Source organism: Narcine bancroftii, chromosome 6 (genome assembly GCF_036971445.1).
Source record: "Narcine bancroftii isolate sNarBan1 chromosome 6, sNarBan1.hap1, whole genome shotgun sequence".
Classification (NCBI taxonomy): domain Eukaryota; kingdom Metazoa; phylum Chordata; class Chondrichthyes; order Torpediniformes; family Narcinidae; genus Narcine; species Narcine bancroftii.
The window spans coordinates 247163038-247177611 of record NC_091474.1 but is presented as its reverse complement, the minus strand read 5'-3'; the positions used below and the strand labels follow the sequence as shown (position 1 = coordinate 247177611).

At 40.2% G+C, this 14574-nt stretch overlaps 1 protein-coding gene across 1 annotated transcript in view; it reads right to left on the bottom strand.

Moving 5' to 3' along the window:
• The window catches only part of LOC138737386 (dynein axonemal heavy chain 8-like), a 446335-nt gene that overhangs the window by 135503 nt on the left and 296258 nt on the right, over positions 1–14574 (bottom strand). The window contains exons 25-26 of the mRNA XM_069888133.1: positions 11479–11579; positions 4641–4737 (exon numbers count right to left, since the gene is read on the bottom strand). Coding sequence (XP_069744234.1) covers positions 4641–4737; positions 11479–11579 — 198 coding nt within the window. The remainder of the gene's footprint in view (positions 1–4640; positions 4738–11478; positions 11580–14574) is intronic.

Here is a 14574-nt window from a genome sequence, read left to right as displayed (position 1 = left end):
AATATATTTAAGAGGGAATTAGATCTATTTCTTCAGGAAAAGGGTATTAAAGGTTACGGAGAGAAGGCGGGGACGGGGTACTGAACTTTAAGATCAGCCATGATCTTGTTGAATGGCGGAGCAGGCTCGAAGGGTCGAATGACCTATTCCTGCTCCTATCTTCTATGTTTCTATGTTCATTAGAGACTTCTTTAGGTTGGCCTGGTTGATGATCAGGCTGTGTTGTCTCATGGCTGCTGATCACAGTGCTTAGCCCCTCCAGTGCTGGCCTGATGATAGCCTGGGGCAGAATGCATACTGTGACCAGAGGTGGTGAACTCCCTTGGCAAATAGAAGGGGTGCCACTTGTCCGCTAGATGTTCTTTGTTGGGGGAACAAGACTGGGACATAACCGTCATGTTTGTGCACTATAAACGTTGCCTCCAGTTTTTCCTAACGCTGGTGTCCAGTCCATACAGTGAAAGGTGAAGCCCTTGGGATGTATCAGTATGTTCAGAATGCCCTTGTTCAGCCATGTCTCAGTGAAGTACATCACACAGCAATCCCTGATGTCTCTGCTGGTTTAATCTGTCTCTGAGTTAGGTTAAAAGGAGGGGAAAAAGGTTTGAGAGAGCCGTGGTTTTCAAGGAATATTGGAAACTTGGTTCGAAGAAAAAGGGAGGCGTACATTAGATATAAGAAGCATGGAGTTAAGGAGATGTTTGAAAGATACATTGAATGTAAGAGGAATCTTAAGAGAGGAATTAGGAAAGCTAAAAGAAGGTACGAGGAAACTATGGCAAGCAGGGTGAAAACTAATCCAAAAGAGTTCTACAAATATGTTAATGGTAAAAGGAAAGCTAGAGACAAAATTGGTCCCTTAGAAAATCAGAGCAGAAAACTGTGTGTGGAGCCTAGAGAAATGGAGGAGATATTGAACAGTTTCTTTTCTTTGGTATTCACTAAGGAGAAGGATATTGGGAGATGTGAGGTAAAAAAGCAAATTGGGTAAATATGGGGAATATAGAGATTACAAAAGATGTAGTTTTAGGGCTTTTGAAGAATATAAAGGTGGATAAGTCTCCGGGACCAGACGGGATCTTCCCCAGGACATTGCGAGAAGTGAAGGAGGAAATAGCAGAGGCTCTGGCGGTAATTTTCCAAATGTCATTAGATATGGGGATAGTGCCGGAGGATTGGCGCATTGCGCATGTGGTTCCGTTATTTAAAAAGGGTTCAAGAAGGAAGCCTGGCAACTATCGGCCTGTAAGTTTGACGTCTGTGGTAGGTAAATTAATGGAGAAAATTCTTAGAGATAGTACTTATAAACATCTGGATAGACAGGGTCTGATCAGGAGCACTCAACATGGATTTGTGGGAGGAAGGTCCTGTTTGACCAATTTGATTGAATTTTTTGAAGAGGTGACTAGGAATGTGGATGAGGGTAGCGCAGTGGATGTTGTCTATATGGACTTCAGTAAGGCCTTCGATAAGGTACCACATGGAAGGTTAGTTAGGAAGGTGCAGTCTTTAGGTATAAATTTTGAGATAGTCAAATGGATTGAACATTGGCTGAAAGGGAGAGGCCAGAGAGTGGTAGTGGATAATTGTCTGTCAGGTTGGAGGCCGGTGACCAGTGGTGTGCCTCAAGGATCTGTATTGGGCCCATTGTTGTTCGTTATATACATTAATGATCGAGATGATGGGGTGGTGAATTGGATTAGTAAATATGCAGATGATACTAAGATAGGTGGAATAGTGGATAATGAAGAAGGTTTTCAAGGATTGCAGAGGGATTTGGGCTGCTTAGAAAAGTGGGCTGAAAAATGGCAGATGGAATTTAATGCTGATAAGTGTGAGGTGCTTCATTTTGGTAAGAAGAATCAGAACAGGACATACGTGGTAAATGGAGGAGCATTGATGAATACAGAAGAGCAGAATGATTTAGGAGTAATGGTACATCGTTCCCTGAAGGTAGAAACTCACGTGAATAGGGTGGTGAAGAAGGCTTTTAGTATACTGGCCTTTATCAATCATTGCATGGAATATAGGAGTTGGGAGGTGATGTTGAGATTGTATAAGACGTTGGTGCGGCCTAATTTGGAGTTCTGTGTGCAGTTCTGGTCGCCTAATTATAGGAAGGATATAAACAGAGTGGAGAGAGTGCAGAGAAGGTTTACCAGAATGTTGCCTGGGTTTAAGCATCTAGAGTATAGGGAGAGATTGGACAGATTAGGTCTTTATTCTTTGGAGCGTAGAAGGTTGAGAGGGGATTTGATAGAAGTATTTAAGATTATGAAAGGGATAGACAGAGTGGATGTGGATAGACTATTTCCGTTAAGAGGAGGAAAGATTAAAACAAGAGGATTAAGAATCCTCTTAAGAATTAAGGGACAGAGGTTTAGAGGTAACAAGAGGGGGAACTTCTTTACTCAGAGTGTGGTAGCCGTGTGGAATGAGCTTCCGGGAGAAATAGTGGCGGCGGAGTCAATTGTATTATTTAAGAAAAGGTTGGACAGGTATATGGATGAGAAGAAGATGGAGGGTTATGGGCATTGTGCAGTGAGGTGGGACTAGAGATGGGTGTTTGGTTCAGTGCGGACTAGAAGGGCCTAATGGCCTGTTTCCTTGCTGTAATTGTTATGTTATGTTATATGAGTTTATATTCTAAGGATTACACATTGACCAGGTAGTGAACTGGAGATAGTTGACAGCTTTAAGTTCCTAGAGACTTGTTCTGGTTCACCTAGCCTGAGGAAGTTTGGCATATCACCTGCATCCCTGAACTTCTGCAGATGCACCAATGAAAGTATCCTATCCTTGACTGCTTGGTACAGGAACTGCTCCACCTAGGAATACGAGAAACTAGGTGGTTATGATTAATCCATCACATATACCCCCCTCCATCCCTCCATTATATCAACTCCATCCATAACTTCCACAGCCTTGGAATGGCAGCCGACATATTAAAAAAATACCATCTCAGCCATACTTTCTTCTTCTTCCCATCAGGAAAAGACTCGTGTGAAATTACGCACCATTAAATTCAAGTACAGTATCTTTTCGGCCATTATCAGACTCCTGAATGAACCTCATAGGTAAAATATGCTGACTTTGCTCTGTACAATAGGCTGTGTCTCTGTAACTCTCCTTGTCTGTACCGTATTGTGTTTTACTTCAAGTTTAATTTTTTATCATTCAATTGCACAAGTACAATCCAACAAAACAGCGTTCTCTGGTCCTCGGTGCAAAACATGAAAATGTACAACCAAACATTCTACACATACAGACAGACAGATAATACATATGCAGAATAAATATACATAGATAAATAAATAAATGAATATTGTTTCCTTGAGTCTTGGATGGTTTGTGTGAGAAGTTCCTTCGATCATTCAGCATTTTCACTGCCCATGGGAAGAAGCTGTTTCTCAGCCTGGTAGTTCTGGGTCTGATACTCCTATATCTCTTTCCAATTTTGCGTGCCCTGTTCAGGCAATGTCCCAGTAAATTATATCGATGGGGGCCCCTAGTGATCCTCTCTGCCATTCTTATAGTCCTGTGGATTGATCTCCGATCCATTCGCTATAGCAATTATACTACTCTGCGATACTGCTAGCCAGGATGCTCTCGATACATCTCCTATAGAATGTTAGCATGATGTTGATCAGTAGCTTTACCTGCTTCAGTCTTCTAAGGAAGTGTAGTCACTGTTGCACCTTCCTTACAAGTGAGATGATGTACGTTCAATTATTAAGTGGCTTCCAAGGAATTTGATGCTCTTACTCTTTCCACTACCGAGTAGTGTAGGGTGTTCGTTCCTGGTCCATGTTGAAACACCATATCACAAAATTTTCCACTTCTTCTCTGTAATGAGACTCATCATTGTTGCCGAATAGGCCAACTACTATGTTATCATCTGTAAATGATTACTCTGTTTGAGCTAAATCTGATGTTGCAGTCATGGCTCAGTAGTGTGAACAGGAGCGGGCTGAGTATGCAGCCCTGAGATGAACCAGTGCTCAGTGTTATGGTGCTCCACGTTCTGCTACTGATCCAAACAGACTGTGGTTTTCCATTAGGAAGTCCAGAATCCAGTTAGAGAGCAGGGTGTTGAGTCCCAGCAAGGACAGATTCTCCACTAGCTTCTGGGGAATAATCATATTAAATGTCAAGCTGAAGTTAATGAACAGCAGCCTGGCATATGAGATGCCATTCTCCAGGTGGGTCAGGACAGTGGAGGTACAAGGCTCCATACTGAACATACTGAAATGTCTATCTGGATAGCTTGCAAAACAAATTTTGTCTATGCTCTTGAATAAATAAACTGATGATTTAGAATTGACTTTCTGTTGGAGAGGTGGAAACAATGAATCAGGATTTTCAAAGGAAAAATGGTAAACACTAATAGGAAAAACTGTAGGTATGCAGGGAAATAGCAGAAGGGATTGGTATTCCTCAAATCAAGCTCTGTGACTACAATTAGTCAGTTGTGCAATTTGCTATGCTTACGTCATCCACAAATTTGTCAATAAGGACTAGGCATCTTCATGAACGCAATAGAAACATTGAGATACCCATATGAACTCCAGTAGATTTGGAAGATGTTTTTGCTCTTTATAATTGTGCACAAGTTTTCATATACTGCAATAATTACATACCACATTTGGAATTGCCAAGTGAACTTCAACCTTCAAAAAGGGAGCAAATTCTTCAACGTTGTTTGAGTAGCCATATTTTCCTTTTCGACCATAGGTGCTGGACCAAACAAAATAAATCAAATTTATGTATAAAATATTCTTTTTAATCAAAATTCATAAAATTTACAGTAATATAATTGGAACATTGCTTTATCTTCATTCAATACATCATGCATATCCTCTACATAATCAAAGAGCTACACAAAACAGAACAAGCCCTCTGGCCCAATATCCATGCAGGTCAACATCATTCTGGGATAGTCCAATTTGCATACTTTGGGTCCATCTCTTGCAAATCCTTTTCATCTATCCAAATATCATATGAACTGTCAAAATTGTACCCTCTTCTGTACCCTCCTTTGGGATCTTATTCCATCCAAGAACTACCCTCTGAATGGAAAGGTTTCCCCTCGGGTCCCTCTTAAATCTCTCCCTTTTCACCTTGAATCTATGCCCTCTATAATCTTGAATCATACAGCCTCAAGCAAAATGCAAATATTCACTTGATCAATGCCCCTCATAATTGGAAGCTTTGAGTCATCCTTAAATTTAAACAAAGAGCAGGAGGTAGGATTCAGTGTTTGGTGAGAGACGACTGAGAGCAATAAAATAAATAGCAGCAATAAAAAGAAGCCATAGAATACATATGTCTAAAGTTAAAAATCTCATTTTTATCCTGATATGGATCCATTATGTAATAAATGTACAATTTTTGAAGCTTCATTAGTTCATATGTTTTGGAACTGTACGACCTTAGAACATTTTTGGAAAGGTATTTTCCAAACTTAAGCAACAATTCTTAAGACTAAATTAGAACCATGTCCTATGATTGCTTTATTTAATTTTTCTCTAGTTGAGGATATATCTCTGTCCTCAACCAAGAAGAGAATCCTTGCTTTTGCTTCATTGATAGCTAGATGAGCAATTTTGATGAAGTGGAAAGATAATGTTTCATCCACTCACATTCAATAGTTACAGGTTATGTCTTACTTAAGTATAGAAAAAATTAGATATGATATTAAAGATGCAAAGTCTGAATTTGATAAGATGTAGGGCCCATTCACGGATTATTATCATAAACTGAAGATTTACGTGGTGTGAATGTTCCAGGAATTTCCTGTCTGGTGTATGGGGGCCATTATTCAATTTATATTTATAATATATACAGATAACTTTGTTTGGGGGAGGGGGAGTAGATTATTAGGGATATTTTTTCCTTCCTATTATTAAGACTAATAAGGGGGTTTTAACTACTGATCATGGAACAACATGATCACATTATGGAAGTATAAAGTATCTTACGTAAGGGAATTTTACATGTAGTGTCGGTATAATTTTTGTATTCAATAATATTTTTGGACATAGTACAAGTTATGATTTAATTGTTTATAATGATAGAATATATGTAATAATTATGGCTAGGCTTCTAATTTACAATTGATATGTGATATGTACATGATATGATTTGATTTATGTTACCTTGAGTAAAGGGTTTTTGTTAAACTCAATAAGAATATTTTAAAAAGAAAAAGAGGGGAAGCCCAAGTGGAGAGGCTATTGTGAGATTGGCCCAATGTCAGTGTGGAGGCTTAGAAGCCTTGCTTTGAGAGGCTTCAGCGAGCAGAGGCTGAGGAAGTGGTTCAAGCAACAGCAACCCTATAGGGGAAAAAAACACTTCAGTAGGTATGCACAGGTAAAAGAATGTTGGGTCAGGCAAGGTCTTTTCCAAATTTCCCACTATGAACAGTAGGAATGGCAGCCAGAGCAGTGGTATGTCCTGCTTGTAGACTATGAGAAATCAGGGAAGCCAGCAGTGTCTCTAATGACTACACCTGCAAGAGGTGCATCCAGCTGCAGCTCCTTACAGATCGTGTTATGGACCTGGAATTGCAGCGACACAGATCATTTGAGAGGCAGTGGGGATAGACAGGGAGCAATCACACCTTGGAGGAAGAAGAAAGGTAACTGTTCAGAGAGAGAAAGGGAATAGGCAGTCAGTGTAGCGTATCCCTCTGCACTGTGTACATGTTATTGAGGCTATTCTCCTCAATATTGTTAAGGGAGCAATCTACCAGGATAAAACCACAGTTATTAGGTCTCTGGCATGGAGCCTGGTCCTGTAGATCAGAAAGGAAGGGAGGAAAATAAGTGAGCTGCAGTGATTGTAGATTAAAAGTTAGGAGAACAGATAGGAGGTTCTGTGGATGAGATCTAGACTTCCAGTTGGTATGTTGCTTCCAAGTGCTAGGGTCAGGGATGTTTCATAGTATTCTCAAGTGGGAGAGTGAGCAGCCAGATGTTGTGACCAATGACGTAGATAGGAAGGGTGATGAGGTCCTGTCAAATGAGTACAAGGACAAAGGTACTAGGTTAAAGGATCTCCAGGGATGTGCTCTCTGGATTACTACCCATGCCAAATGAGGCTAGAAATAGGAGGATAATACAGCTTTAATATGTTGCTATGAGATGGTGCAAGTGTGAAGGTTTCAGATTTTTCGATCATTGGGCTCTCTTCCACACAAGGTGGGATGTGTAGAATCATAGAACATTACAACTCAGAAACAGGCCCTTTGGCCCTTCTACTCTGTGCTTAACTATTATTCTGCTTAGTTCCACTGACCCACACCTAGTCCATATCCCTCCCATCCTGTCCAATGTTTTTGAAATGTTAAAATTGAGCCCACATTCACCACTTCAGCTGGCAGCTCACTCCATACTCCCACCACTTTGTGTGAAGAAATTCTTCCTAAGTTCTAAACTTTCTCCTTTTTACCCTTAACCATGTCCTCTGGTTTGTATCTCACCTAACCTCAATGGAAAAAGTCAACTTGCATTTACTCTATCTCTACCCATCATAATTTTGTGTACCTCTATCTAATTTCCCCCCATTCAATGCTGGCAGGACTGTTTGCATCTGAACTGGAAGGAGGCCGATATTCTTGGTGGTAGGTCTGTAAATACTGCTTCAGAAAGTTTAAGCTTGTGTTGCAAGAGGATGGGAACTAGAACCTAAGAGCAGATAGTGAAGTGGTTGTGGAAAAATATGTTATAAAGCCTGAAGACAAAGACAGAAATAGAAAGGCTAAGCATGATGGGAATAATGCTCTGAGTTGTATCTATTTCAATGCAAAGGTATTGTAGGAAAAGTAGCTAAGCTTCAAGCATGGATCAGCACCTGGAGTTATGACATTGTAGCCATTAGTGAAACTTGGTTGCAGGAGTGGCAGGACTGGCAGCTCAATGTTCCAGGGTTCTGTTTTTGTCATGAAAGAAAGGGAGGGATGAAAGGGAGAGGGGGAGGATTAAAGGTAGCATTACCAGACAGGGAAAATGTCACAGAAAATTTTAGACAGGATGGACAACTAGAGGTTTATATGGTTGCATCAGAGGAATGAGAAAAGGATGACCACATTAATGGGGTTTTATCAACCTCCCTACAATCTGGTGGAATTGAACGACCAAATTTGTAGAGAGATAGCAGATAAGGTGAAAGAAGATCCCAAAGGCTTCTTCAGAAAGAGCAAAAAAACAGTAGGGGTCAAAATTGGTTGTCTTAATATCAGAGTGGTTATCCATGTGTGGGACCAAAGAGATGGGGGAGATCTTAAATGGATATTTTGCTTCTGCATTTACTCAGGAGATGGACAACTGTGAAAGAAGTGAGGCAAAACAGCAGTGAGGTCATGGACAGTACAGATTAAAGAGGAGGTACTTGCTGACTTTAATGGAAATAAGGGAAAATAAATCTCCAGGGCCTGACAAGATAAACCTTGTTACTTGAGGGAGGCTTGTGCAGAAATATTGAGAACATCTTTTGCCAAATGTGAGGTGTCAGATGATTAGTGGATAGCTATTGTTTAAGAAAGGCTCTAAGAATAATCTGGGAAATTATAAGTCAGTAAACCTGTCATTAGTAGTGGGTAAATTGGTGGAAGGTATCCAAAGAGATGAATATTCAAGTACTTGGATGGACAGGGACTGATTGTGGATAGTAAACAAAGTTTTGTGTGTGGTAGGTTGTGTCTTCCAATCTTGCAGAGCTTTTCGATGAAGTTACAAGACAAGCTGATGAAGGAGAGGCAGCTTTACATGGACTTTAGTAACGCCTTTGACAAGATCCCGCATGAAAGGATGTCAGAAGGTTTGGCTGCTGGGTATCTAGGAGGTGATTGTGAACTAGATTAATCTTTGGCTTTGTGGGAGAAGCCAAAGAGTGGTAAAATAGAGGGTTGCCTCTCTGACTGGAGACTTGTTACTAATGGCTTGCCTCAGGGATTGGTGCTGGTTACATAGTTGCTTGTCATCTATAATCTTCAATATGGATGATGACATGATAAAATGAACCAGAAAATTTGAAGATGACACCAAAATTTGGGACAGGAAGGAAGACTTTCAAAGCTTGCATTGGGATCTGAATCAGCTAGAAAAATGGGTTGCACAATGGCAGATGGAATTTAAAGCGCACAAGTGTGGGAGAACAAAGATCTAGGATGTGAGACGTAAATATGATTGTAAAGAGAGTTTTGGGCACATTGGCATTCACTAATCCAAGTATTGAGTACAGGAGTTAGGATATTATGTTGTATTAGACATTGGCGAGGCCAAATGTGGAGTATTGTGTGCAGTTTTAGACACCTACCTACAAGAAAGATATCAGTGTTGAAAGAGTGTAGAGAAAATTTACAAGGATATTGCCTGGACTTGAGGAGCTGGAAAAGTTGAATAGATTAGGACTTTATTCCCTGGAATGCCAGAAAATGAGAGGAGAATTGATAGAGGTATAGAAAATTATAAGAAAAGATAAGTTAAAGGCAAGGTAGTCTTTTCCACTGAAGTTGGCTGAGACAAGAACAAGAAGACATAGGTTAACTGAAAAATGAAATATTTAAGGGCAACATAGGGGGATTTTCTTCATTTTGTGGCTGGTGAGAGAGAGCAACAAGCAGAAGAGACGGATGTTTGTTTGACTTAAATATTTAAGAGAAATTTTGTTTTGGTTCATGGAGATGGATGGTATCTGGAGGCCTATGGTCCAGATGCAGGGCAATGGGTTTCAACAGAATATTTCAGCACCAACTGGGTGGGCTGAAGGGCCTGTTTCTGTGCTATCATGATCCATGTTCTATGATTAACTCCAACCTCACCTTCACCAGCTCCCAGAGTGCAATCATTTGGGTCATTGACATCCATCCTACATTGAGCATATTGAGGTCCCTGTACAGTACAAGCTAAGAGACAATGGCCTAAATATACTCTTAGGAGAATGAATTTGGGTGTGATTTTGAAACATTCAGGGATGATTGCTATCCTTTATAATCCTTTCTGAATTGCATTATTGGATTGTTAATTGAAGCATGCTATTTTTCTGCCTTAGTACATGATTTGATCGATTGCAATGTTGAGCAACTACCAGTTGGTAAATTGCATCTTCTGGCTCCAACAAGATTCATGCACCCAATTTTTCTCAGATTCAACTTATTGAGAAAATATGACAGAGAGAAAACTAGAATGAAAGGTGTATGTTTCAAGGTTCTCTGAGAATGATGGAAATCGTTGTGTACATAGAATATAAAACAGTACAACACAGGAACAAGCCTTTCAGCCCACATATCTGCACAGAACATGATGTCAAATTAAAATAAAAGTCTGTTGCATGCATGTGATTCATATCCTTCCATTATAACTCTTCTAGTTGCCTCTTTGTGATAGTACAGATTCTATCACCAATATGTATATGTACATATGGTAGTGTAGGATGACTGTGATTGGCTGAGAGTGTAGCCACACTTACTGGCAGGTCTTAAAGGATTGCTCCTAGTTAGACCAGGTCAATCTGGACTGGTCAACCTACTTGTGATATGCCCCAGTCTTTTAGTTAATAAAAGACTTGGTTTGGTTCAAGAAGTCTTTGGTTCTTTCGATGCGCACTACACTCTTAAATGCTACGATTGCATCTACATCCACCTCTGCCCCTGGCAGCCAGTTCCAGGGTTCCTGCATCCTTTGTACATTTCTTTTAAACTCCTCCACCACCCACAACTCTCTTCACTTTACCAGCATATCCTCCAGTACATGACATCTTTACTCTGGGGAAAAGATTCTGACTGTATATTTTATCAATGTCTCTCATAATTTCAGGTCAACCCCGGCGCCTCTATTATTCTAGAGAACACAATCCAAATTTGTCCAACCTTTTCCCATAACCCATTCACTCTAAACCACACAACATTCTGGTAAATCTCTTCTGTACCTTTTCCAAAGCCTCCAGATCTTTCCTGTAATGAAGCAACCAGAATTGTACATAGTATTCCAAGTATGGCCAACCCAAAATTGTATATAGCTGCAACATGACTTCCTTACTTTTGTATTCAATGCCTTACCCAATCAAGGATATCATATCATATCTATTTTCTTGACTAGCCACATTCAAGGAGCTATGGAGTAGGAAAGAGGTTGTGTGAGCTTGAGATCATGGAGACTATGAAGGGTACATGACATCCATGGCTGTGCAAATCTCAACAGGAAACATCCTAGGTTGAATTTGCATGGTGGAATAATAATACCTGAAAATGGTCACAGTTGCCATCCACTGCATTTTAATGTGATTTTCTATTGCACAGATTATTATTTTCAGAGCTAATAAATACAATTTTGGCTCTATTGGACTACTGATTTAGCTGAAATAAGTTGCATATTAAAAGTTAATGTTAGAGTTAGATCTTCAGTTGCTTTGCTTGGCTGATTAATTTGAATCTAATTCTGCTTCGCTGTTAACTGCTCAGAATACAAAAACACTTACTTGAAAATTCTTCTTTTGAGTGTTTCTAAAGACAGGTGTGCAGATCTCACTAAAGCATCCAGCAACTGATGACTAAAATGTGCATAAAGTTCTGTAATATCCTAGAAAATACAAAATACGTACAGTAAATCTTGGAAAGAGTTGAAATATTACAATCACATTTAGGCTATTAATTTTATTACACAAGGATTATCTGAATCCAATTTCATTGCCCGTTTTCAATCATTTTACATTGGCCTAGAACAGTGGTTCTCAACCTTTTTCTTTCCACTCACATACCACTTTAAGTAAACTCTATGCCATCGGTGTTCTGTGATTAGTAAGGGATTGCTTAAGGTAATGTGATGGGCCCAGAGGACCCCAAAACACAGTAGCAATAGAAATTCACCACGACAAATGGTTAATGAAACAAAAGTTGTTTTTAATTATCTTTAAACATGAAAACAGGATCAAATTCTAATTTATTACTATTAACTTAACTCCCTTCTAATTCTAAGCACACGTGTATATAATTTGTGTGTAAATTCAGAAAAGTTATTTGATTCACAGTCTAATCTCACTTTTCACACCTCCAAGTTCACCGGTATCAGGCAATTCTTATACTGTGCACAGAATATAACATTTATGAATCTTCACCAGGTTTTGGTGCTTGAAGGTAAATGGTTACCACTCAGGAAGGTTCTTATCGGTTTTCAGAGAGGGATTCGTTGCTCGTTAGACACAAACTAATTTCTTCCAATCAGCCACTTCAGTATCTTGCCGAAGAAACTTGACCCATCAGGGTTTTTCAGATAACAACCTCCTTCTTTCAGGTCACCACAGAGTTCCTTTTCTGTTTCCCTTATTTCAAGTGAAACATTATACAGCCAGCCATCTCCTCTTGTATGGACTACAAGGGCTTTGACCAGGCTGACTAAGAACTCATAACCTGTCTTCAAAATGGGGTTTTTCCACAAGTTTGCCAGCTTGTCATGTTCCAGTTCCAGCTGCTGCTGCTGAATTGTCGAACTGTATTCTCTCTCTCTCTCTCTCTCTCTCTCTCTCTCTCTCTCTCTCTCTCTCTGAGAAAACCACATAACCCTCTTAGAACAGCAAACTACATTCAGACAGAATGCGGCACTCGACCCAATCTCCTGAGTCCATTCATCTCTTGCTTTCCAAAACAATAATCCATTACTCCTTCTTTCTTCTTCTTCTTTGGCTTGGCTTCGCGGACGAAGATTTATGGAGGGGGTATGCAATTAACAACTACTGATGAAGTCCTTCAGCAAGGCAGTTTCCATTGTCTTTATAAAGACATTGGGAGCCTGGACTGTCTGGCTTGAGCAGAGCAACTCATGTGGAATTTCTTAACACATGTACTTGTGTTCGCTCTGCAGGTGCTTGTGTCCACTCTGCTGGTCCACTACTTTCTAGCATGTGTGGTGTTTCCTCTGTCGCTGTGCAGGCTGGATCTTCTGCATCTGTCTGTTCCTGCAGTATCTCTGGCATTTTCAACAGGCTCTTTCGATTCTTCCTCAGTATTTGACCCTCGTCTGTTCTGACAGTGTAGGATTTTGGATTTACTTCCTCCAGAACAGTGGCCTTTTTGTCCCAAGTGTTGGAATCATTGAATCTCAATGTGTCATGTTGAGCCAGTGGCCCTAAGCTTTTTGCTAACTTGTTATAGTTTGCTTTTTGTCTCCATTGCAGATGCTTTTGTTTCCATTTGACATCTTCTTCATCTCTGTTCTTGTTTGGGTCTGCGGAGTAGGGAAGTGATGTGCATAGTCTACATCCTATCAGAAGCTCAGCAGGTGACATGTCATGTTCAAGTGGCAAAGCTCTGTAACTCAATAGAGCGAGATACGGGTCTGAGCCACTGTCAAGTGATTTCTTGAGAAACTGTTTAACTATGTTAACTCCTTTCTCTGCTTTGCCCTTTGACTGTGGATGCAAAGAACTTGAAGTCACATGTCAGAAATCATACTCTTCTGCAATGCTCTGGAATTCTCTACAACTGTAGCATGGTCCATTGTCATTGTAGACAATTTGAGGAATTCCATGTCTTGCAAAGATCGATTTCATATATTGGATCACACAAGCAGCAGATATGATGGAAGCAGTGCAATCTCCAGAGAGTTCAATAGATAATCAATAACCAGCAAGTAATTCTTTCCATCCATGTGGAACAAATCAATCTCAACTTTCTGCCAAGGTTCTGCTGGTACATCAGTTACCATCATGGGTTTCTTTGCCTGATGTTTCTCACAGCTTGAAACCATTCTGTCAATATCAGCATTTATCCCTAGCCAATAAATAGCAATTCTGGCCCTCCTCTTGCATTTTTCTATTCCAAGGTTCCCCTTATGCACCCTTTTCAGCATTTCTTGTCTCAATGATTGAGGAATGACAATTCTGCTCTGTCTGAGTAGAAGCTCATTGACCACACTCAGCTCAGCTCTGTTGTAGTTTGGACGACATTCACCTCCAGGATATCCTTCATTCAGATTCTCGATGACCTTCTGTAAAACTGTGCACTTTTCTGTTTCAGCTGCGATCTACTTGGATTTCATGTCAGACACAGGAAGAGGTTTAGTGATCAGATTCAGATAGAGATTCAAATCCGTCTCTGTGGAACCCTCATTGGTTACTTCACTCTGCTTCATTGTCCTGGAAAAGGGGGGGGGGGGGGAAACCACTCCGCTCCTTCCCCCTTTTTAAGGCCCTCTAAAAAAGAAAAAAAAAACCCACAAAAGTAGTGTCTCCCTCTATTGACCAGCTGTGGTCTAAACCACTAGTGACAGATGACTTCAGAAGTTATAGTGTCATCCACCCCCCCCCCCATATATTTCAATGTTTCACCTAAATAATTATATTAATTCAATCCACTACCCCCAAACTCCACCAGATTGATCCTGAAGACCAAATGCAACAGTAGAGAAATCCTCTTCTCCTTTCAAAATCGGATGTTGATCTTGACTATTTCTCTTGCTATTCCCGTTTCCATTGCCATTACGTTTTGGAGAACCATTTGGTTTTGATTGTTTCTGTAACTCAAAACTATGAGAATTATTTGGCAAAGAATTAGCGAAAGACAAAGCTTCAGCCTCATCA